Raw genomic sequence first — 23,815 nt, 5'->3', positions numbered from 1 at the left:
GGAGTGTAAAGTCACTCGTAGGCAGAAGGACGAGGAAGGACTGAAGGAAAGAAGACAGAAGAGGATGGAAGGAAAGAAGGATGGAGGAGAGGAAAGGGCAGACACTCGAGAGCAGCACTACATCGAGTGAGTGGATGGTGAGCTTCCCCACCTACCACAAAACGATTAATACCATACGAACAAAAATAGTTAATATGAAAGACTGAGCATCCAATAAAGACAAACGCTATAACAAAATGAAAGTAAAGAAAAAAACACAAAAATAGTAATGAAGAAAGATGGAAGACAGTGTAAATGGAGGAAAGTTAGAGTGGACAAAAAGAAAGAAATACAGCATGAAAGGATGAACGTCATAAGAATATAACTGAGGAGGGAGACGAGCAGGAGAAGGAGCAGGGGGAGAAAGAGGGGCGGGAGAAAGAAAGCAGTATAGGAAGAAGAAAAAGAGGAAAAGCAGAAATGAGACAAATAAGTGATATATTGATTACCCGAGAAAGAGAGAGAAAGGAAGGATGTGAGCGAGAAATAAAGGCAGGCGGGGATGTTGGCTTAATATTTCTCTTGTGTGGCTCCTGCTTTGCCTAGGTGTCCGGTCTCTCTCTCTCTCTCTCTCTCTCTGGAAAGGCCATATGTAGTGTTTGTCCCTAACTGAGCCACTCATTTATTGGCTGATTCAGCCTATGTTTCTCAAGGATGTGGTCCACGCCTCAGGGGAGTGTATTGTTTTGCATCTATGAGAATGAAATTTTATATACTGGTAGACCTGCACACAGACCAGGTTTTGGGTAGGGTGCGATCCCCGAAGGGTGCGACTTCCCACGAAGAGTATGGTCCCCCTGGCCAACGACGGTATGCACGGCCGTAGTTCTTTACCAGAAAACACTTACAAGGATTTAGGCAGTGAAACCCCATAACATCGGGGGAGGGAGGGGGGATGGCCCTCAGGGGTCCTAGGCAATGCTAGTATGCATAGCCATTATTATTATTTTTTTTTTTTTACAAGGAAAGCAAAATTTTGCACAATGGTTGACCTCCACCCAGACCCTGTTTTAGAGATGGTAGGACTTCTTCAAGATGACCCTGCGGGACAACACCATTTTTTTTTTTTTTTGAACCCAGGAACTTGAAATTCTGCACAGTGTTAAACCTTCTCCTGGATCAGGTTTTACGCAGTGTGATGCCCCTCCTTCACAGGCAAGAGGGACCTTGGGAATCCTGAGCAATGCTGGTATGTACACCTATAGATTTTTTTTTTTTTTTACCAAGGCAAACGTGATTTAGCACAGTGGTAGAAATCCACTCAGAACAGGTTTTGGGAAAGGTAAACTCCCTACCCTTCACAAAGGGCATTAAAATGAAAAAAAAAAAAAAAAAAGTTATCACTACCTGCACATACATAGTTACAGAAACAACTATTAGCCTGTTAGCAATAAACTTTATCATCTTTCCATCCTCATTTTCAAATTTTTCTTAAATTCGCGATGTTCATAATTTCTGCCTACATAAACTATTTTTTAGTATTCTCCAGACGCATTCTAGTTTGCACATAAACCCCTTTAAATTCGAAAATGTAATTTTTTATTAATTCTTCCTCCTAACAGAATTTTAATTTAGCTCTTAAAGTCCAATGGTAGATAAATTCCTAAAAGTGATATCTTTCCCCACAAACTTGAAAAATCCCACCTTAAAATAAAATCGTCTGCAGTAGCAACGAGCACAACAAAACTTTGTAACCACATCCCGCAGTAGGTGACTCTATAAAACGACCCTGGAAAAAGGATGGGCCTTGTTCCACACACCGAGCAGGCTTTGGAGTGGGAAAACATTAAATGATAGAGGATGTAGTACTAAAGGGGTTAATCAGAATAATCAGCGACAGAGCAGATAAGCAATGCCAGTCTAATGAAGAATATGCCAAACATGGCTGTAATGCCGTATACGTAAGGCATGATTATTATTACAAGGACTTATACTTAAATATGACTGTAACGCGATAGACTGTAAATGAGGCGAGATAATTATTCCCAAGAGATTCAACTTGAGCTTATTCTTCAGGACACGAATTTAAAGTCATGAATATTTTTGCCAGAAACATGCTGCTATGTAAGAAATATGACTATTGTGGTAAAAAAAAAAAAAAAGGCAAGCTTAACTGTAAGAATTTAGTCATGAATATATGTTTAACAGGAACATATTCAGTTTTAAACTCTACCACTTATTCTCCCTGTTCGTCCTGGAGAACAAATGAAGCTTTTACCTTAACTGGAACTCATTTCACCTAAAAGACTAAACACTTTTGGCGGTGTGGCAGACAGTCAATGAAGTGCAGACCTTGAGATGGTTGACGGGAGACAGTAGAGGAGGAGGTCGAGGGGAAGGAGGGGGGCGGGTAGGGTGGAGACGGTGGAAGGATGAGACGAGGGAAGAGGGGAGATTTATCCACTTCAGGCCCAAGATGTCAGTGTCTCTATATACTTGTGAATTTATATAACTCTGGGGAGAAATTTCATGATGGATGAGATTAATGGGATTCTATTTTACACTGTCCACTCCGAGAGATTTCTATAAAATTTCAGTGGGCAGCAAAAGCAAAATGCAAAAGACGGTAAAGCAGTGTAAAATTTAACCACTTTACTACAATGCTGTCTTATTATTCCTTCCTGCTACCAGACGATTATATAAAATTACTGGGAGGGTTACATGAAGCTTCAACAAACTACTTGAGTCCTTAAAGCTTCCTAATCTGAAAAATACCTTGTAGAGATGCATGAATAACATGACGTCAGCTTACTGAAGTGGTGACACGGAGAGGGAGGATATGGGGAGCATATGATCAGGGAAAGGGCATAACATAGAAGATGAGAGAGAGAGAGAGAGAGAGAGAGAGAGAGAGAGAGAGAGAGAGAGAGAGAGAGAGACTGGCGCCAACTACATCCAAAAACTTCAACAATTCAGACCTCCTCCACCCACACAGTCTTCCAGTCAACTTATTCTGACTCTACTAATCCTTCTGGATAGCTCAATGACACATCCATCCATCACCAGTCCTCTACAATTGTTCGACTACCCATCTATTCCAACATTCATTCATCCTACTATTACCATCGTCCAACACTAAGTTGTTCATCTGTTCCTTCATGCATCCAAATATCTATCACTTTCTACTAATTCATCCATCGCCCCTTTTCCAACACTTTTTCAATCCATCCATCACCCCCTACAAATCCCATCGATCCATCACCCATTTCGACACTCCTTCAGTCCATCCATCACCGCCTACTCTCAATCATCCATCCATCACTTCCCCCATGCAGCCATCGATCTGTTCATCCATCCATCACTTGCTCTCTACACTCATACATCCATCAATCTGCCCCTGCAATCCCTCATCCAACCAAGCCCTCATCTGCCCATCCATCACCTGCTACTTCTCATCCATCCTTGTCATCCATCTTTTATCTCGGCAATTTTCCTTCCACAAACCCATTTTATTTAATCATTTTTATTTCTGCATCAATCCATGTTTGTTCCATCCGTATTCTCACCGTATCCAACTTCTTTCACACCAGTTCCACCCACTGTCTTGTTATCTCTGCCCTTCATCCACACCTCCACCTTCAAAGTCTCTCTCTCTCTCTCTCTCTCTCTCTCTCTCTCTCTCTCTCTCTCTCTCTCTCCAGGTACTCGTATACCCAATATTTTATATTTCCTTTAGTTACTCCATTGGTTTTGTGTGTGTGTGTGTGTGTGTGTGTGTGTGTGTGTGTGTGTGTGTGTGTGTGTGTGTGTGTGTGTGTGTGTGTGTGTGTGTGTGTGTGTGTGTGTGTGTGTGTGTGTGTGTGTGTGTGTGTGTGTGTGTGTGTGTGTGTGTGTGTGTGTGCACTGGAGGAGCTTCATCAATCTCCAAGATCTGGTTCATTTCCTGGGTTGGGTAATGACAGGAGCGGGAGATGAGACGTATGTGTGTGTGTGTGTGTGTGTGTGTGTGTGTGTGTGTGTGTGTGTGTGTGTGTGTGCACTGGAGGAGCTTCATCAATCTCCAAGATCTGGTTCATTTCCTGGGTTGGGTAATGACAGGAGCGGGAGATGAGACGTGTGTGTGTGTGTGTGTGTGTGTGTGTGTGTGTGTGTGTGTGTGTGTGTGTGTGTGTGTGTGTGTGTGTGTGTGTGTGTGTGTGTGTGTGTGTGTGTGTGTGTGTGTGTGTGTTACTGCATGAAACCACACGCCTCACACAAGTTGCCACAAGTTACACCACCGCCCCACACCTTATCCTTACATAGTACATTCTTTGACGTGCTCCAAGAGTGCGTCCGGTGCCCTGCTGCGTAAGTCTGGAACATACCTGGAATGTGTGTGAGGCTCTGATGCAGGACAGAGGGAGGATGGGTGGGGCAGGAGCACAGACAGAGGTGTGTGGGATGGAGTGAGAGAAGAGATAACGGACTGAAGAAGGAAACTCCGAATACGGTGATTAATAGTTCATGAACGGGCCAAAAAATAATTCCACATAACACCACATGAGTACGAATACCCACTATCCGTTATATATGCATGTGGTGTGTTATTCAGATTGACGTAATTTTCAGCGATGGTGATATTTAACTTTGCTTTTCAATTTGGTGGGCACAATTCGTAGTGCAGGGATTAAATATGGTCCTAAGTAACTCCTTCAGTACTTTATTTGAATAAAAAATTCGAATAAATTCGTCCAGTCGCTGCATGAATATGAAAAAAAAAAAAAAGATAAACTCATACTGGCATTGATAAGATGATGGGCTTTACAGAAAACATTTAACGCATTTTTCAGCATTTCGGGTGCTCAAGTTGCCTGGAAATTCATTCTGGCGCCTTCAGCATCATCAAAACAAATTGGATGGAGTTCATTCCGACTGCAGCCATCCCCTGAGTCCCTAGGGTCTCTGTAAACTTGATGAAAATCGTCACGCGTTAGTCGGAGTAAAATGAAAACAAAATGTGCCACGAACTCGTGATGTATTATGTCTATCTATCTATCAATATATAGCCCGACGCCCTAATCCCGCAAAGGGTGGCCTCAGACAAAACGCCTCCAAGTCGCTCTGTCACCCACCATTTGACTACCCTCCCCCCAGCTCACCCCCCCTCCCTCATATACCTCTCAACTCCATCCCTCCACCTCATCCTCGGTCTACCTCTCCCTCTCCCTCCCTCCACCTCGCCTACATACATCCACTTAGTCAGTCTTTCATTCTCCATTCTCTTCACATGTCCAAACCACCTCAGTGTATTTCTCCTAATCTTCTCAACCACATCCACATCCACCCCACAGCGTTCCTTCACTTCTTCATTCGTCAACCTGTCCCTCCACGTCACTCCACAAGCTCCTCTCAAGTAACTCATTTCCACTGCTCTCACTCTTGACTTGTTCCCCTCTTGCAAGGTCCATGCCTCGCTTCCATACGTCAGGGTAGGGATCACAATACTATCGTGCAGTGACTTCTTAACTTCCATACTCACCTCCCTATTTCTCATCACCACTGCTTTCAGTGTACCAACAACCTTCCTTCCCTGCTGAACCCTTTCACGCACTTCTTCCCCCAAAGTGATGTGACGGTGGGGGGACGAGCGTGAGTTGGAGTAAACAGGACTCGAAAAAATCAATTCCTGGCTGCAGCTGTGTTAACATGGTATTAATAATGACACTGGTTACACATAAATCGATTATCTTAATTTTGCTAAGCAGTGCATGCGACAACTGTTAAAAAAAAGTAAAACTGTAGTGAATAAAGCACTTTTCTTCTAATTAAAAAAATGAGGCCTGAGTCACGAGTTGAAATGATGCCACGTTTTATGTGTACTGGTTCACACCTCCAAGCGACGTCTGGTATATTTCTTTCTCACTTCTCCCCCCCCCCCACACACACACAAAACCACGAACCAGACAATGAATAAACAGACGTACCAACACAAATAACGCAAGACGTGACACCCTCACGTCCTAAAACTTTCCCTAAAAATAACTAACTCGTGTGTTTGGGTCTTAGACTTTCGTGGCTCTTCTAAACTCGCTAAGTGGATGGGTATGTTTTCCTAATCCTTTTGAGCCCCAGGACTTAGTATATATTCTATTCTTGTAACTACTTGGCGATTTTATTCAGCTCAAGAAGTGACGGGGTAGTCTATATATGACCTCTCCAGGTCGGAAAGTTTATCTAAGCTGTATATAATATTCATGAGATGGTAAGGGTAAAAGAAGAAAAATCATCAACTTACTAACTTGGTTAAGACTTCCCTGAAACACTTTTAGATCCTTCAACCAGGTGACATATTCTGTATTTTACTCTTGCTATGATATATTAATTTCATTCAGTAGAAAGGTGAATATTCGAAGTGGACTTATTAGACATAGACCTCATGAACCCCTTCGCTGCTAGACATCTTTCTAAATCTGAATAAAATCATCTGGAAGTAACAATAATAAACCTACATAATACAAATTCCAATTAAGTAAGGGAGTTAGTGTCAAGCCGAAGTGGCCGGAAGTACAAAAGGGATAAAGTTAAGGAGAACGGAAGCACAGTTAAAATTAAGTTTTTGGTTAAGCGAGAACTCTTGTAAACATATGAGAAAAACTTGTGTCCTGTGTATAAGGCAAGGCTTCTGAAGGTAAAAAAGTTATTACACTTGGCTCTGACCCCTTGAATCCACAGACACCTATTCATTTATTTATTTAATGTTAAAAGAGAGAACTACTACAAGTGGGGTTTAGAATGACTGTATTTAAGCATTCCGTCTCGATATTTTACCAATCTAAATAAACCATCAGAGACAGCAAGAAAATAAAGAAAAAGTCGTCCTCAGTTTGAAGGGGTTAACGAGTCCATCCTCCCCATCCCACCCACTTTCCAACCATCTCATTTACCAGTCCACACCGTTATTCACTGCCAGCATCCTGACACCATCTCCTCTCCCTTACTTTTCCACCATCAACTTCCCTTTACTTGACTCCCCTCCCCCACCCACATTCCCAACATCCCTCCCTCCTTTCCTCTCCTCCATTACTAGGCCTTTTTTAGCCTTCCTACCCTCATCTCCTTTCCTTACCATATTTTCCCTCCATCTCCATCTCTCATATCACTCATCTTTTATCTTCTTCCCTAAAACTTCTTTCTCCCTCACATTAATTTTCTATTTCTCCAACATCCTTCATCACACCTCTCCCCTCCACCTCACTTTCGCTCTTGCACCCTCTATTCCTCCCACACACTTCTCTTCTCTTCCTTTTTCTTCCCTCACCCCCACTCCCTCTTTTCTCCCCAAGGCGTCAGTGGGCTAATATAATTTTACACATAACGTCTACTTTCATGGGTTTGGTACAACAAGATAGATTAGAAAAACTTGTAATTAATGTGTGTGTCAAAGCTGGATGTAAGAGTGTGAGAGGAAGGAGGCAGCAGCGTGTGTACTTACCTGTGTGTACTGGCGGGGTCAGGACACTCAAGCGGCGGGGGATAAAGGCATCTTCACCTCCTTGTTTTCTCAGCCCTGTCAAGAGAAAAAACAATATATGTTTTACTGGACTGTAAACAGTACTTTAACATATCTAAGATATTTTGAATGCTTCATGTGAAACATAACATTCACTACAAAGGAAGTAACGCCCTAAAAATATTAGTGCGGTGTCTATATGAACAAAAATACCCTAAAAATACTAGTGTCTATGTTAAGTATTAATCTAAAAATACTAGTGTTTATATTAACTAAAATAATACCCTAAAAATACTAGCATCTATGTTCACTCCTGCTTGACATTTCTTTCATGGGCTATATGTAGAGTATATCATAACCAACATAATATAGCTTAACAAACAAATGTGCGGTACCAAATGACTCACACCGCAGCTTAAAGTGGTCCCTCAGTTAGCGTGGATCCCTTCGGCTTGATAAAGGTAAAAAATGTAAAACCTTGTTATTTTCCAGATCTACAGTATTATTATTCTGAGTAGTGGAACAGTGCCTGTAGGAATAACGTATCAGTGCTGGTTATATGCTCAACAAATGCTTCACCAGTGAAGTATGTCGTATATTTACAATCTCTGAAGCAGTGTGCATTTTTTTTTTAATAACAGAGCAGAGGAAGGAAAAACAAATGAATAAAAATCAGTCCATACACCAAAGTATTGACGTCCTCCATTCATAAAATATCTGTAAAAGTTGGACTTGAACATCTGTTGAAGTTTTGGGGGAAAAAACTCTGGGGAAGCGAGTTCCAGAGAGATGCAGTTCGAGGAATAAAAGAATTCTGATAGGTAGAAGTTCTGCAATCTGGTTGAGTGATATTCCAGTCATTAGCGCTACCTGATGCCCGTGTAGCACGAAGGAGGGCATGTAGAGGTGGCACAATGGACGCAACTTCGTCTGAGCATTTGCCATAAAATATCTGTAAAAAAATGAAAAAAATAAAAATAAAAACATTTCTTCTTAGCTGAAGGGGAGGTAGTTTTTTTTTAAATAACAAGGTTGTTTTTATTTCCAACAGCTTTGCTCTGAATTTTGTCTAGTTATTTTAATGCAACCCCTTCACATCCATTCCACAATGGTGAGCAATATTCAAGCTGAAAGCGCACATGACTCTTACAAATTATAGCTAACTGGTCGTCAGTGAAGAAGTTACGGACTCAGTACAATAATCCAAGTTTCTTTGAGGAGGCTTTTGCAAAGTGATCTGACATGAGAGGTCCAGCCGAGGGCATTGTTAAGGAAGACGCCGAGAATTTCAATACTTTTGGGGATGGGAATATTAGTAGCACTGAAGGTAATATACGAATCTGGCAATATCTGTCTAATGGTAAATTGTATATATATGGTTTTACTAGCATTAAATGAGACATTGATCGTAGATAAGTCTTGATTTATGGAGAAGGCTGTACCGAGTTGAGAGTCAGAGATATTTGACTTTGTAAATGGGTGTTTGAGTGTGAATGAACTGTGATGTGTTGAGTCACCTGCATTTGAATTCATACATGAAATTCTTCGGTAAACATAATATGCAATATTTAAATGAGGCTTTACCATGAACACACGACCAAAGAATATACTGCGTGTCTTAATATTAACATTGCTGCAAGTGAAGTAGTCTAAAATTACAGTCAACCACTTCACTCCGATGACGTATTTCACATACATACTATTGTTGTTAGTACCAAACGATTTTATGCGATTTAGGAGGGACATTTGGTACCAGAGGCGTAAGCTGTGGTCTTCATTAGTCTCCTCACCACTGCAGGTTTGTCCTAACCTGAATAAAATCATTTGGTGGTAACAAGAATAAAATATCAAAACACGTCATCGGACTGAGTGGGTTAATGAAGGATAACAACGCTAGGTTCATATTTAGCAGCTCTGGTCCGCTCCTTATGGCATCAAGATTGGCAATTTAGCTGAGTTAATTCCATACAAATCATATCGGGTAAATGAGAGGCAAGGGATGAAGGGATTGTGAAAACTGTATTTAAATGCAGAAGGATGAGTAAACTGCCTGTTAATAATGAAGGAAAATACCTTAGTGTGGTATTCTTGTCGTGTCAGGACAGGGATATAAGTGGGGCTGAAGTGTATAAAACACACTGAGGAGAAAGAGAATATTTTTTCCTGCAATAGGTCAACACAAGATGAACACTAATCTTGATGAATGATGGATGATGTGTAATGGGCGACGACGACGACGACGATAATGGAGCCAACAAGTTGGCAAATGATCTTTTGTTCTACTGTGAGGGTCCATGAAGGAGGGACGTCTGTCCCAAGGTGGTAAATGGAAAGATAATGTTTTGAAAGGAGAAAGGTTTCTCTCCTGTCTTTCATTACGCAGACATAAGCTTATCGGAAAAAAAAAAAAAAAAAAAAAAAAATATATATATATATATATATATATATATATATATATATATATATATATATATATATATATATATATATATAATAAGTGTTTACTGCCATGCCTCTTCGTCAGAGCTGGCTGACATTTCTTCTAGGTCAGCGAATGAAAACTGTAGCTTCATACTTTCGACGAGAATGTAGCGCACATTAGATTGTTAAGTTACACTGTGCATACAACACCATCCTACTTATGTCCCCCGGGTGTCATTTATCACTACACACTGAATCATGTCGGATCCTGTGACATTATGCTAATTAATTGTTAGGGGATATGGAAGGGAACTAATAGTGGGTATAGAGGTAGGTTGAAATACACTGTATACAAATTGTACAAATGTGTTTATGTGGTTTTTCAAAATAAACTGTTCATAATACGCACAGAATAAAATGTTATGATTACACCATCGTTCATAATCTGAAACACAGCTGTTCTGGTCTGCCTGACAGTGTGTCACAACCAGTGTACATTCTTGCATCTGTCACTATTTACCATATCAGCATATTAATCACTTCACCACGATGACGTATTATGCTTTTTATCATTTTTATTTGCAGAATATTTTCTTACACCTTAGGAGAGCTCCCAAGTAGTCAAGGTCTTAGTGAAGGTTTTATCAAATATTTCTATATCGAAACACCTTTCTTGAATAGAGTCAGGTGAAGGTTACATGCTTAAATTAAAAATTATGTCCTCCGTTGAAGAGATGCATCAAAGGTGCCCAAGTTCATTACAGCATAATACTATAGCCTAGAATCATCCCCACCAAATCTCCTTATCAACCTCTCTGCTGAGAGGCTGTTAATCCATGCACCTGCTCCTACATATTCCCCCAGACAAGTCGGCAGGTATAGTACATGCCAAGGCATATAGTGTAAGCCCAGGGTCTACCTGAGCTGAGCAACACTAGTGTAAGGGATAGAACCAAGGTGCTGTGGCGTAGTGGACAGTTGCCTTAGTCACAGCGATAAAACCGCCTGGGGTCAGCAAGATTACAGTGGCAAGTCTCTCCTCTCGCTGATGCAGTTTTATCAGGCGGTCGGTTTTACCCTGGCATTACAATGACTCCAGTAATATGCTAACCACAGTACACCGACAGTAAGTGGAGGAAGAGAAATACAAAGGTACAAACATACACATGGAGAGGGAGACGGGGAGTAAGAGATGCATGAGGGGAGGAGGTGGAGGCAGGTATGTGAGGAGAGGGGAGTGTCAGTGTGGGAAGGACAAGGGGAAGGGAGGGAGATGAGGAGAAGGAATGATAAGACTGTGAGGGAGATGGGGGGAGGTTGGGGGGAGGGGAGGGGAAGGGAGATGGGGGCGGGGTGGTATGGGTAGAGTTGGCCTCGTTACCACAAACTCCATCACCGCCTCAACTCAACTTCTCATTGCTAACTTCTTCCTTCTTTTCTTCATTTCTTCCTTCCTCACCATTTTTTCTGCTCTTCCCTGTGTCCTTCTTTCCATCACCATGCCCATGCCTGTGTCCTCCCTTCTTTTGCTGTGTCCTTCATTACCTGTGTCCTTCCTTCCTTCCTTCCCTGTATCCTTCCTTTTTTCTTTCCCTGTGTCCGTCTTCCCCACCTTGTGCCCATTCTCACTCTCTGTGTCCTTCCATGTGTCCTTTCATTCTATATCTTTCCATATGGCCTTCCCTGTGTCCTTCCTTGTATTCTTTTCTGTAAACAGTGGTTTCCTGCATTCTTCCTTGTGTTCTTTCCTGTTCCCTTACCATCTTTCCTTCCTGCCCACCTCTGTTTTCTTTTCCTTCTCTTATTTAGTCTCTCTCTCTCTCTCTCTCTCTCTCTCTCTCTCTCTCTCTCTCTCTCTCTCTGTTGAACAATATGTCAGGCACGAGGAAGTCAGATGGGGAAGGAGATGGAGGAACGAGGAATCATCCAGAGTAAAACTTTAAGCAAAAGTGTGAATCAAAATATAAGTTTAATCAAAGATGGAAACAGAAATAGAACCATCTGAGTGGAAAAGAATGCAAAAGATGGAAGCATATTTATTAGAGACGTTTATGGCAAGGCTTCAGAATGGACAAGTTGTGTTTATACTGTTCAGCTCATTGTCCTTGGATCAGATGAAGTTGTTCTTCACAAAACGAAGAACCAATATAGAGCAATTCTGAAAAGATACAGCTTGAATTAGGGATAAGTTGGCGCCTAAACATTTGAGAGGCAATGTCCGTGTTACAGACAACAGCAAAACAAGTGTAGTTTAACCTGTGGTTTAACTAAGGTGTGCTGACACTAGTAAAAAGGTAAGAAAAACAAGTCTAGACTTCCGTCCCTGAAAGGATAATTTACGTGACGCCTACAGCACACTGACAGGGCTCTCGGCTACAGAAACAGCTGTTCGCCTTACCTATGTTCGTATATGCATTTCCTCCCAGAATTTTCTCCCCTCTCGCCCTCTTCCTCCTCCACAAATCTCATTCCCTCACACCTTTACCACAGAAATACCTAATCACCGCCATTACCCCACACTTAACCTGCTCTCCCGCCTCGTTTTTACCCACTCGGCCTTCACTGGATATTTTTACATCCCATTCTCTCGTTCTTTGTGTTCATCTCTGCCCGGTTGAACCTGGTGATGAGCCGGATTATCTCTCTGCACTCACACTCTTCTTACTTACTTTCTTCGTTTTCCTCTTGTGCCTACTTTTCTTTTCTTCGTGAACAGTTTTCTAAAGCAAATTATTTCTTCCTGATTTCGCTGTTTTTTGTGTGGCTTCTTCTTGACGATAATCCTCATCCTCCACCAATCACCACCTAATTATTGCTCTCTCTCTCTCTCTCTCTCTCTCTCTCTCTCTCTCTCTCTCTGCCAGTCACTCACCTACAGTTCCTCTGCCACGCCGCATACCAAACCTCTTTTTCTCCAGTAAAACTTGTTCCCAATTTTCTTTATTCCTTCCTTTCTCACTCTTTGTATCGACCATCTCGAGGCGAAGATGATTTTTTTTTTTTATTATAACTGGCTTTCAGTCTGACTTTATCAAGAAAAAGGAGGAGGAGGAAAAAGAAAAATTAAGGAATGGGAAATAAAAGTAGGAGAAAAGCAGGCAAAGGAAAATGAAAAATAAGCAGAGAAGTAGATATGGTAAGGGGTAGACAAGGCTGGGGACAGACAGCAGGGAAACAGGCGAAGATTGAAGGATGAGAGTGTGAGGTAAGGACATGAGCGAGGAAAGAAGGAAATGGAGAAGGACGGGATTTTGAGGGAGATAAGATGGGGAAGAGGCATGTGAAGGAAAATAGCTAGGAGGAAAGCTTGACTGACAGGAGAAACGTTGTGAAAGGAAGAAAGGGAAAGATGATAAAAAGGAGGAAAAATTGGGACGGAAAGAAGGAAACGGAGGGAATGAGAAGCATGAGGAAGAGATCAAAACGGAAGAGGATGGGAGAGAATAAAAGGGGTAAGAAAGAAACAAAAGTGTTAGGGAAAAAAACGACAGATGCAAGGAAGGAAAAAGAGGATAAGGGAACATGAGGAACTGGTAAGAATAAGAGGGGGGAAGGAGTGGGTGAGGAGACAGGGGTGACAAAATTCTTCACTCTGAATAAATTTTGTCTTCCTACAGTGTGACAGTCATTCAGTAAGCTGACTGACGACTCCACACACACACACACACACACACACACACACACACACACACAAGCAACCGATAAAACGCTAAAGAGGCGTAACCTTCTCGACCTACCACTCAAGAGCAAATAAGCGCCTTGCAAAACAAAGGCAGCGAATTTTATGGTCGTTATTATATTTTTGCTTCCATCACTCAGTATCTGGCGAGGAGTTGAAGGCGGTAGGACTGGAGGATGAAGAAGGGGGGAGGGGGAAGGGATGAACTGAGGGAGACGAAGGGAAGGGAAAGGAGTAGAGGACGTGAGATTGGGAGTTTAGAGAAGGAGGGAGGAGAGAAGGGGAAGGGGGAAGTGGTGGGTATTGGGAGATGCTGAAAAATGGGGGGTCATGGGGTGAGGAGGGTGTGTAGGACGAGATAAGGAGTGGAGGACGTCAGGGCAAGAGGGGGTGAAGGAGGGGAAAAGGGAAGTGATGAGTGGGTGAATGTGGTAAACAGAGTGAGGGAAGGGAGGAAGAAAGAAAGGGTGATTGCAGATGATGAGGAATGTGAGACTGTGAGGAGAAGTTGAGAGGGACAAGGTGAGAGAGGGAGAGTGGTAGGCAATAGAGATGGGGAGTGGGAGGGGAGAGGTAACTGATGGGGAGCAATGGGAAAAGAGAAGAGTAAGCAAGGAAAATGATAAGGTGATGAGGAGAGAGAGTGACATTGATGAAGAGGGAGACGGGGAGGGGAGAGGTAGAGAAGAGGCAGCGATAGGGTGATGTGGGGGAATGGTAAGAGGAAAAATGGAGAGAGCGAGGTGGTAGGTGATGGATCAACTGATATGGTGATGGGGAGAGGGAAGTAATGGTACAGAGGGAGTTAGTGACGAGTGTGAAGTGATAGAGTGATGGGGCAGAATGGGAGAAGGAGGAGACGGAAAGACAGAGAGAAGGAGAACTGAGGAGAAAGAAGAGGTAGAGAGATGTAAGACTTTGTGATGTTAGAGATGATGGCGGTGAACGGTGATGGTGAAAGGGATTACAAGACTAGAGTGAGAATGGCATTCACAAGGGTGGGGAAGTGAATAAGACTGCAAAAGACATACAGGTATATATAGTAAAGGTGTTGACAGAAAATAAGGAAAAGGAGGACTTGGACTGAAAGCTTGGTTAGAATCAGGTGGGTAAGAAGTAAAGTTTAGGGAGCGAATGGGAATGTAGACAGAATCAGGAAAGACAGAAGAAGAGATCAGAGTGAAGGTGGAAGAAAAAACTGCAGGATGGGATGTAGGAGAGGAAGGGAGGAGGAAGGGAGAAATGAGTAACTATGAGAGGAAAGCGTGAGAAAAGCATTGTTGAGAGGAAAAGAAGAGAGAATTTAGGCTGAAGGGAAAAAGAAACGGTAGCAAGGTTGAGAGTGAAAGAGGAGAGAGGTTAGACTGAAAGGGAAGCAACGTTGCGAGGGGAGGGAATGAAGAGGACGAGAGGAGAGAATAGAGAGAGGGAGGGGAGGGGGGAGGGGAGGAAATGAAGAGGAGGAGGGGAGCCAAAGAGGTGAGGAGTACAGAGTTCGCGGAGGGGTAAAATGTGGGGGGAAATGATTGTGGGTGAAACTCAGATAATATGGGAGGAGGGATGTGTTGATGGATAGGTGATGTGGAATGAAGCACTATACAAGGCAAGACAGACCGTGATAAGACGGGATGACGGGGCAGGAAACATGGGGGCCGTATTCCTGATGCCACAGGAGATTTCGTGACATCTGTTTCTCAGCGATTTATTCTGCATAATTATTATATAATCCTTTTTATTCCCTTGTATATTACCGAGGCAAACTACGCCGATACTCTAAATATATGAATAACATTACAGAGAAAATGAGAAATAAGATAAAATGTGCGTAATGAATCGGTAAGAAAAATGTTCGATGAAGTCATGTATGCCACCTAAAATACGACCCTTGAGTGAAGAACGGAAAGCAACTTTGAAAGAAAAGTTAGAAAAGAGAACGAAATGGAAAAAATAAAGGAAATGTGTGGAGGGTGAAAAACTGAATAGTAGCATGAGAAGACGACAAAGTAAAAGTGAAGGGGAGGCATGAGAAGGCTGCAGAGAGAAGGGAAAGAAGTATATATGGTTGTAGGTTCAATGAAGAAAGATAAGGTTAAATAAGGAATATCTGCTTGTAGATAGGAAACGTAACGAAGGAACGGAATGAGTGAATCTTAAAGGAAGATGAATGGGAAATCTAGGAGGCAGGGAGTGAAGGAACTGAAAGAGTAAAAATAAAATGAGGAAAGAAAGAAATTAACGAGGTGCAGACATGAAGGGATGAGTGGTAAAGAAGAAATAACAGGAAGGAAAGGATGGTTAAAGAAGTAGAAAGAAAATAAACGGGGACGATCAAGCCTAAGAAAGGGAATTTGGAAGTAAAGGTACGTGTACAAGGAAAGGGGACAGAAATGAACTAGGTATAGACTTAATGATTAGGTAAGGATTTTTTTGTCAGAGAAGGAATGATAAAAGAAATAACTGGGAAGGAAAAGACGGAACAGTAGAAAGGGAATGAGAATTACGGGGGAAAATAAAATAGCTGCTAAAAAACTCTACTCTACAGGACCCATAAACCTGTTGCTGTTTGTTGACCTGTGACTGGAAGCAGGAGGAAGGAAAAATGTAAGTTAGCTCACTTGTGATCGTGTCTGTTCTCGTATTTTATTCCAGCTACCATCCGACTACTTTATGCAGCTCAGAATGAGTCCTCAGAGAGAACCTGAGATTGTTAATACTGGTACCATGAACCCTCCTGTCGTCAAGGCAAATTTGTTATGTTGAAACTGACACCAGCCGAGAGTGTGTTACCGGAGCCTGCGAGTGTTAGGGAGGAGTGTAGGGGGTGAGGGGAATATGGAAAGAATAGGGTGGAATAGGGTAGGATACTGAAAGGTTGTGAGGGAAGGTTTACTGCTGAGAAGATGAATAGCGTTAATAATGGGTCCGCGGGAGGTCTTTCAGAAGGCTTATTGATCTGGAAGCCGGAGACTCTGTACGATTTTCCACACACATTTATAAGAGTAAAAACAGACTCCTCCATAAAAGGCCATCCACGCCATCAGTTAATGAAAATACGCTGGGATTCAAAGGTTAAAGAACTTATTTTATTTTATTTTATTTTTTAAGAGTGTTCAGAACATTCATACTTTCTCGTACAAAATCTGCTTTTCCAAAGCTACTCACTAATCAAATCCCATGTGTATATCAAACTTATGAAAATGACGATGGGTCAAAATATTAATATAAAATATTTTCCTCCTTATTCACTGTCACCGGGTTGCAGCAGCGTAAAGTACATCACATACTCAACAACAGACTTAATCTTCACTGCCAGTTTACATTTAATCGTTTATCGCTCCATTAACTGCTTCGGGGCTCGTAGCTGGGCTATTTTGTTCAAACATTTAAAGCAAAGGTGATTAGTCGCCCGACCCTGAGTGACATTATGTGAACAACAAGCTTTTAAACCCCATATAAAACCACATTTGTCTGGAGCACTTTAACCCACTGAACCACCAGGCGTCCACTTGGTGCTATGATTACCGCCCAGCGGACTAAATTGTCTCCTGGGCTTCAGGAAACCAACTGGCTTGTCACTCTTTGCAGAGTCACTTGAAGGTACCACTACATCAAGTGAGTGGACGGTGAGTACTCCCCCCCACCCACAAAAAAAAAAAAAAAAAAATCCTTAACAAATATCACTTGAATACTGCAAAAATGTTAACACGGTGACAGAAAATCATGCAATACCCTTCCTGAGGTACACAAGGCCAAGACGAGGCTATCGTAGTTCAGAATATCTACCACCAGGTGACGGCCATCGCCCACTGTGGTATTACCACTGAGCTCTATAGTATGCAGAGGCTATCTCCGCCGCGAGCGTGTGATTTTGGCCGCCATATTGGAACATCAGCACTCAAAATCAAATTCAAATACTTTATTTCCACTAAGCAGAGGTCATTAATAAAGATACACTCGTGGCTTATGATACAAAAACATAAATGGATTATGATTTTTTTTTTCTCCCTAGTTCAACGCATTATATCGGGTACATTTAGCCAATGAGTATAAAACAGGGATACTGGGGAAGGCTGCTTCCCGCCCCACCCCAGGGGACCGAAATGTTATAGAATTAGCAACAAGACATATTTCTTACTTGTGATATGTAACACTATCTCTCTTCGATGAATTCCTGTGCCCAAGTTTTATATCAGTAAGCAGCACAGTGGACCATGGCACTATATTTACCGGAATCATCAGCTGCTTTCAAAAACCCATACAGCAGCTCAGTGCAAAAACACGGGCATCAGGCGTGGTGTAACATGGCTGCCGCTACACCACCGGCGGCTTCATAAATTACGCGGTGCTACCCATGAGAAAGCCTCTCCATACTATAGAGCTCAGTGGGTATTACACCACCTATACCTCTTCACGCCAGTGACCTACAGTATTTTTACATTTATTCTCGCTGGATCTTGACAAAATTATTCTTACTAGGAGAGATTTTTAACTGAAAGGATTACATATAGTCTTCACTAATTTCTTCTTTACGATGCTTGTCGTAAAAGGCGACTAAAAGGGTTGGCGGAGGGTTAGTGCCCCTCCCCGGAAAACAACTAACTAAAAAAACAAACAATAAGCCTCGGACAAGGACTGACCAAACGTTGACGACCAAGGACCGGACAAAGGACATTGCAATTGGAACTTGGAATGTAAGGGGAGCAAATGATGAGGTGAGAGAGAGAGAGATTGTCCAGGTACTTGAGGATGCGAAAGTGGATGTATGTGGAATAACTGAAACAAAATGGAGAGGAGAAAGTGTGAGAGAATGGGAGTATGAATGGGGTATATGTGCAGGAGTAGGTGAGAATGAGAGGGCAAAGGAAGGAGTATGTATAGTTGTGAGTAAAAGATGGAAGAGGAGCATAAGACAGTATGGATCAGTTGGATCAAGGATTGTGTGGGTAAAGTTGAAAGTTGGAATACAAATGTGGGCGATTGTGTGTGTGTATGCGCCAACGCAAGATCGTGCTAGAAGAGTGAGAGAAGAGTTCTGGACAAATGTAGAAGTGTGCATGGAAAAGTTTGGAAGGAATGAAAGAGTGTTTTTGATTGGTGATATGAATGATAAAGTTGGGAATGTGAAGGTGGATGGAATAGTTGGTGAGTGGGGTGTGCCTGCTGAGATAGATGAGAATGGGAGTGCGTTAGTGGACATTTGTGCTGGGAGGGGGTTGGTGATAGCCAATACCCTCTTCAGGCATAAAATGATCCACAGGTATACATGGCGAGTGATGAGAAGGGTGGGTGGTGAATTGAGTGAAAGGAAGGCAATGATTGATTATGTGTGTGTGGATGAAAGGATGCGAAGATGTATATTGGATGCAAGAGTTTATAGAGGTTGGGGGAGTGGACTTTCTGACCACTACTTGGTGGTGGCCAGAGTTAAAGTTCAAGTAAGATGGAGGAATAGAAGAAGGGAAAGACGTGAGGAAGGAGTAGTTGCAAGGAGAGTGGAAAGGTTACAAGAGGATGAGAAAAAGGCAGAGTATAAGAGAGAAGTGAAGGAACGATTGGGCAAATATGAGTTGGAGCAGATGGGGGACGTGGAAGGTGTGTGTAGAATATTTACAGAAGAAATATGTGCAGCATGTGATGTGGTGTGTGGAAGGAAGAGAAGACGGAGGGGGGTGCAAGGAACAGCGTGGTGGACTGAAGAGGTGAAACGGGCTGTGGCACAAAAGAAGAAAGCATACAATGAATGGATGAAAAATAGGGGCGTGGAAGAAGTTGAGAGGCGGAAGAGAGAGTTATATGTAGAAAGAAAGAGAGAGGTGAAAAGATTAGTAAGAGAGAGTAAGAAGAGAGTGGATGAGGAATTTGGAAGGAATTTGAGTGTAAAGTGGAGGGACCTTAAGAAAATGTTCTGGAAAGAGGTGAAAAGAGTAAGACAGGGTGGAAGTGAAGTTAGCAGGGGAGTGAAAGATAAAAATGGTAGATTACTAGTGGAGAAGGGAGAAAAAGTGAGCAGATGGAGAGAACACTTTAAGGAATTGTTGAACGTGGAGGATGGAAGTAATGCGAGTATAAGTGGCTGGGGAATGGCTGGAAGAAGGAGGGAGGTGAAAAGACAGGAAGAAATCAGTCGGATAGAAGTTGTGGAAGCAATGAAGAAAGTTAAATCAGGGAAAGCCCCAGGAATTGATGGAGTGTGTGGTGAAATGCTGAAGCATGGGGGAGAGATAGTAGTAGAATGGATGTGGAAGATGTGCAGATTGGCCTGGGAGGAAGGTAGAGTCCCGGAGGATTGGAAGTCAGGTATAATTATTCCCTTGTACAAAGGAAAAGGGGAAAAAGAAGTGTGTGGTAATCATAGGGGCATTTGTCTTCTTAGTATAATAGGAAAAGTATATGGTAGGATACTTATTGACAGAGTTAGAGAAAGAACAGAGAAATTAGTTGGAGAAGAACAGGGAGGCTTTAGGACGGGAAGAGGTTGTGTAGATCAGATATTCATTCTCAGATCTTTAGTGGAAAAGTTTCTAGAGAAGGGAAAGAAGTTGTATGCGGCTTTCATGGATTTGGAGAAAGCATATGACAGGGTGGATAGACAAGGATTGTGGAAAGTGTTAAGAATATATGGAATAGATGGGAAGTTGTTGAATGCTGTGAAGAGTATGTACGATGGTGCGAAGGCTGCAGTGCGTGTGGATGGTGAACTAAGTGAATTTTTTCTTTGAAAGTTGGGTTGAAACAGGGATGTGTCATGTCTCCATGGTTGTTCAATCTGTACATGGATGGGGTAATAAAAGAGGTACAAGGTAGGGTAGTGGATGTTGGAGTGGCCCTGGTGAGAGAGGATAGTGTTTGGAAACTCCCTGTACTGTTGTTTGCAGATGATACCGTGTTGTTGAGTGAAGACGAAGGGGAGCTGCAAGGCTTGGTGGATGAGTTTGAGAGAGTGTGTAAGAAACGGACTCTAAAGGTGAATGTAGGGAAGAGTAAAGTGATGGTCTTTGAGAGAGGTGAAGTCAGTGAATGTACAGCGAGGTTGGATGGTGAGGAATTGGAAAATGTGAGTACGTTTAAGTACTTGGGTAGTGTGATGAATAAGGATGGAGGTTTGGAGGGTGAAGTGCTTTGAAAGGGTACAGCAGGGAAGAAAGGTTGCTGGTTCTTTGAAAGCAGTGATAAGAAACAGGGAAGTGAGCATGGAAGTGAAAAAGTTACTACATGACAGTATTGTGATACCAACTCTAACGTACGGAAGTGAAGCTTGGACGTTGTTGGAAGGACACAAGTCAAGAGTGAGAGCCGTGGAAATGAGTTATTTAAGAGGAGCCTGTGGAGTCACATGGAGAGACAGGCTGACGAATGAGGATATAAAGGAGCGTTGTGGTGTTGATGTGGATGTGATAGGAAGCGTTATGAGGAACACACTGAGGTGGTTTGGCCATGTGGAGAGGATGGAGGGTGAAAGACTGACGAAGAGAGTGTATGTGAGTGAGGTGGAGGGGGAAAGAGGGAGGGGGAGGCCGAGGATGAGATGGAGAGATGGGGTGGAGAGGTATATGAGAGAGGGGGGTGTGAGTTGGGAGCAGGGGAGTGAAATGGCGGGGGACAGGGCGACTTGGAGGCGATTTGTTTGTGGCCACCCCAAACGGGATTGAGGCGTCTGGCAATAGATAGATAGATAGATAGACGATGTGGTTCTCTTTTTTTTTAATGCAAGAAAGAAAGAACCAAAGGCCATGAGCCCGCAAACAGTTCCTACCATGAAAAAAACAAAAACAATACAAAATAGAGCCAAATTCAAGATCCATTCATTTCGAGATGCCTGGACACACTGCGTTTGAAAGACTGGAGATCATAGGAAGTAGGAAATACAGACAGAGACAGTTCCAGAACTGACCTGTTGCATAAATGAAAGACTGGGAGTAACGGTTAACTCTTGCACTAGAGAGTTGGACAGAAAAGGGATGAGAGTTTGTTACTATACTCGGTTCCACGGAGTCTGACGCACTGATTTTGCCAGCTGAGGATGGGCGGAATTGGTAACACTGTGCCGTGTCCTCGGGCGGTGATTGGTCAATCTGAACGAGCGCGAAATTGAATTTGTATTCCTACCAACCTCCTCATTTATTTGTAAGATACAGAATTATACGACTGCAGATTAATGTAATGATATCTTTAGTGATAAATATGTCCTTTTTTAATTTATTAGAAATATACCTGAATGACTCTGATAAAACTAAGGCGCTACTGGACGCATACGGACAACAGTTAAGGACAGAAGCAGGCCTAATGATAATTATGATTTATTTGTTTATATTGTCATTTCACTATGATTAATTTCGTTCACACTTTACGCGGTTTAATTGTAGCGGCATGGTACAAGTTATTATTTTCACATGGAGTTTGTTTTTATCTTTCCTCTATTCCGTCATTAATAAATACTCGGTTCATTCTGCAATAATGTAATCCATTACTTTCCGGGTCTCTGTCTGTCTGTCTGTCTGTCTCTCTCTCTTATGAAATGGCTCAGGAAAATAAACACCAACCGTATTACCGTAAGAAAAATTTTTACTGAATCTGACTATGAATACAAACAAAATAATGTAGCTCTGTAAAGCTACTGTTACCTATGAAGGTATTGAAAATGTGTGTTTATTAAGAACAGCATGTATTGACCCCAGTGAGATTGTGTGTGTGTGTGTGTGTGTGTGTGTGTGTGTGTGTGTGTGTGTGTGTGTGTGTGTGTGTGTGTGTGTGTGTGTGTGTGTGTGTGTGTGTGCTCACACAAATCATAATTAAAAAAAGCTAAGCATATCTAAGGTAAGGTTGTATATTTAGGTCTCCATATCACTTTCCTTTTCACTGGGATCGTCCACACTACTTTCGTCTGATGCCACATTAATTACAAAATTTTCAACATAATGATCTTATGCAATGTCCTTGACCCTGAATTCAGCCTCAATTTTTAGTGTGTGGTCGATGCATTTCCGCCAGTGTTCAGATGTTATGTTGTTGATTGCCTCGTAGGCTATTTGCTCAATTCTCTTCAGGCACTGGTTACCATTAGAGTTTTTCTGCTTCACTTCAGTTTTCACCTGTGCCCAAATTAGTTCAATGGGGTTCAGCATGCAGTGGTAGGGGGGTAGCCTGAGTACTCTATGTCCGTGACTGACTGCTATCTGATCAATTTCGTATTCTTGCTTTGACTTGTGTTTTTTACAGATCTGAAGTAACTGTACTGTTGTAGCAGAGGGATCATGGGAGATGTTTGAAGCTAACCACTGTAGTAGTTCATCTTTTCTGCTGCTGGTTGTTGGCACTTTACAGGTGAATTTTGAGTGGTATGGTGCATTATCTAAAACTATTAGTGATCCTTCACTGATGTTGGGAAGTAATTGTTCTTGGAACCAGATCTTGAACCGTTCATGGTCCATAGCATCATGGTAGTCCCCCTTTGATCCATTCTTGGACCGGAACATCAAAAGAGCTCCAGGTATGAACTATGATGAATCTGGCACCTCTTCCCGTCTTAAGTTTAGGGCCAGCTGTTCCGTCTGGATCAGTCCAACAACGCTCAACACAGATGTTTTGGTTGATCCATGTTTCATCTAAAAAGACCACCGGACGGGGATGGGAACTTGCTCTGTTGTTGTTCATTTCTCGAAGGTATTCTTTTCTGGCTGCCACAATGTCCTTCCTTTCCATCAAAATTTTCCTTCCACTTTGCACCTTCTTATACTGAAATCCCAGTTGTCTTATTATTCTAAATAATGAAGTTCGACACCCCTTGAAATTGATAGGAGGCTCTTGGACTTTCTTTAATAAAACCGAAATCGTTGGCAGTTCACCTCGTTCATAAAACGCCAGCAGCTTTCGTCTGATGCATCCTTGGTCAAAACTGTCCAGATTTCCTACAATGGGCGATGGTCGTATATGTTTAGGAGGTGAACACATTATACCATTAGGTGACAGAAGCCTCTGCTATTATCCTCTGCATAGTTCTGTTGCTGACTCCAGTTACTTTTGCTGTTTTCAGTGGCACTTGTAGTTGTGTTTCACACTGACCCTCCCTCGTAAAAAATCGGTGAACGTTCATTATAATATTTCGACTCTGACTTCCATATTTGTGAGGGGACCGTTGGAACCTTTTGTCAGGGCCTGTGTGTTGCTCTGTACTTGCAGTGCAGGTGGCGGTAGTATTAGTGGTAGTGGTAGTAGTAACAGTGGTGGTAGTAGTAGTATTACTACTTGTT

The 23,815-nt window shown here is 42.3% G+C and overlaps 1 protein-coding gene across 1 annotated transcript; it reads right to left on the bottom strand.

Annotated features, from left to right (window-relative positions):
• Positions 1–22,489: 22,489 nt before the first annotated feature.
• On the bottom strand, positions 22,490–23,041 carry LOC145404383 (uncharacterized). Its single transcript, XM_080275905.1, has one exon. The coding sequence runs from the start codon at positions 23,039–23,041 to the stop codon at positions 22,490–22,492; it is 552 nt and encodes a 183-aa protein (XP_080132031.1).
• Between the last annotated feature and the right edge of the window lie 774 nt (positions 23,042–23,815).

Source organism: Coenobita brevimanus, chromosome 63 (assembly GCF_032717465.1).
Source record: "Coenobita brevimanus isolate Jiangsu-jjx chromosome 63, ASM3271746v2, whole genome shotgun sequence".
NCBI classification, from domain to species: domain Eukaryota; kingdom Metazoa; phylum Arthropoda; class Malacostraca; order Decapoda; family Coenobitidae; genus Coenobita; species Coenobita brevimanus.
This window is presented reverse-complemented; position numbering and strand designations above follow the sequence as displayed.

What these genes read in the sequence shown, in the direction of transcription:
- LOC145404383 (XM_080275905.1), bottom strand. Translation starts at nt 23,041, where the DNA reads ATGTTCCGGTCCAAGAATGGATCAAAGGGGGACTACCATGATGCTATG.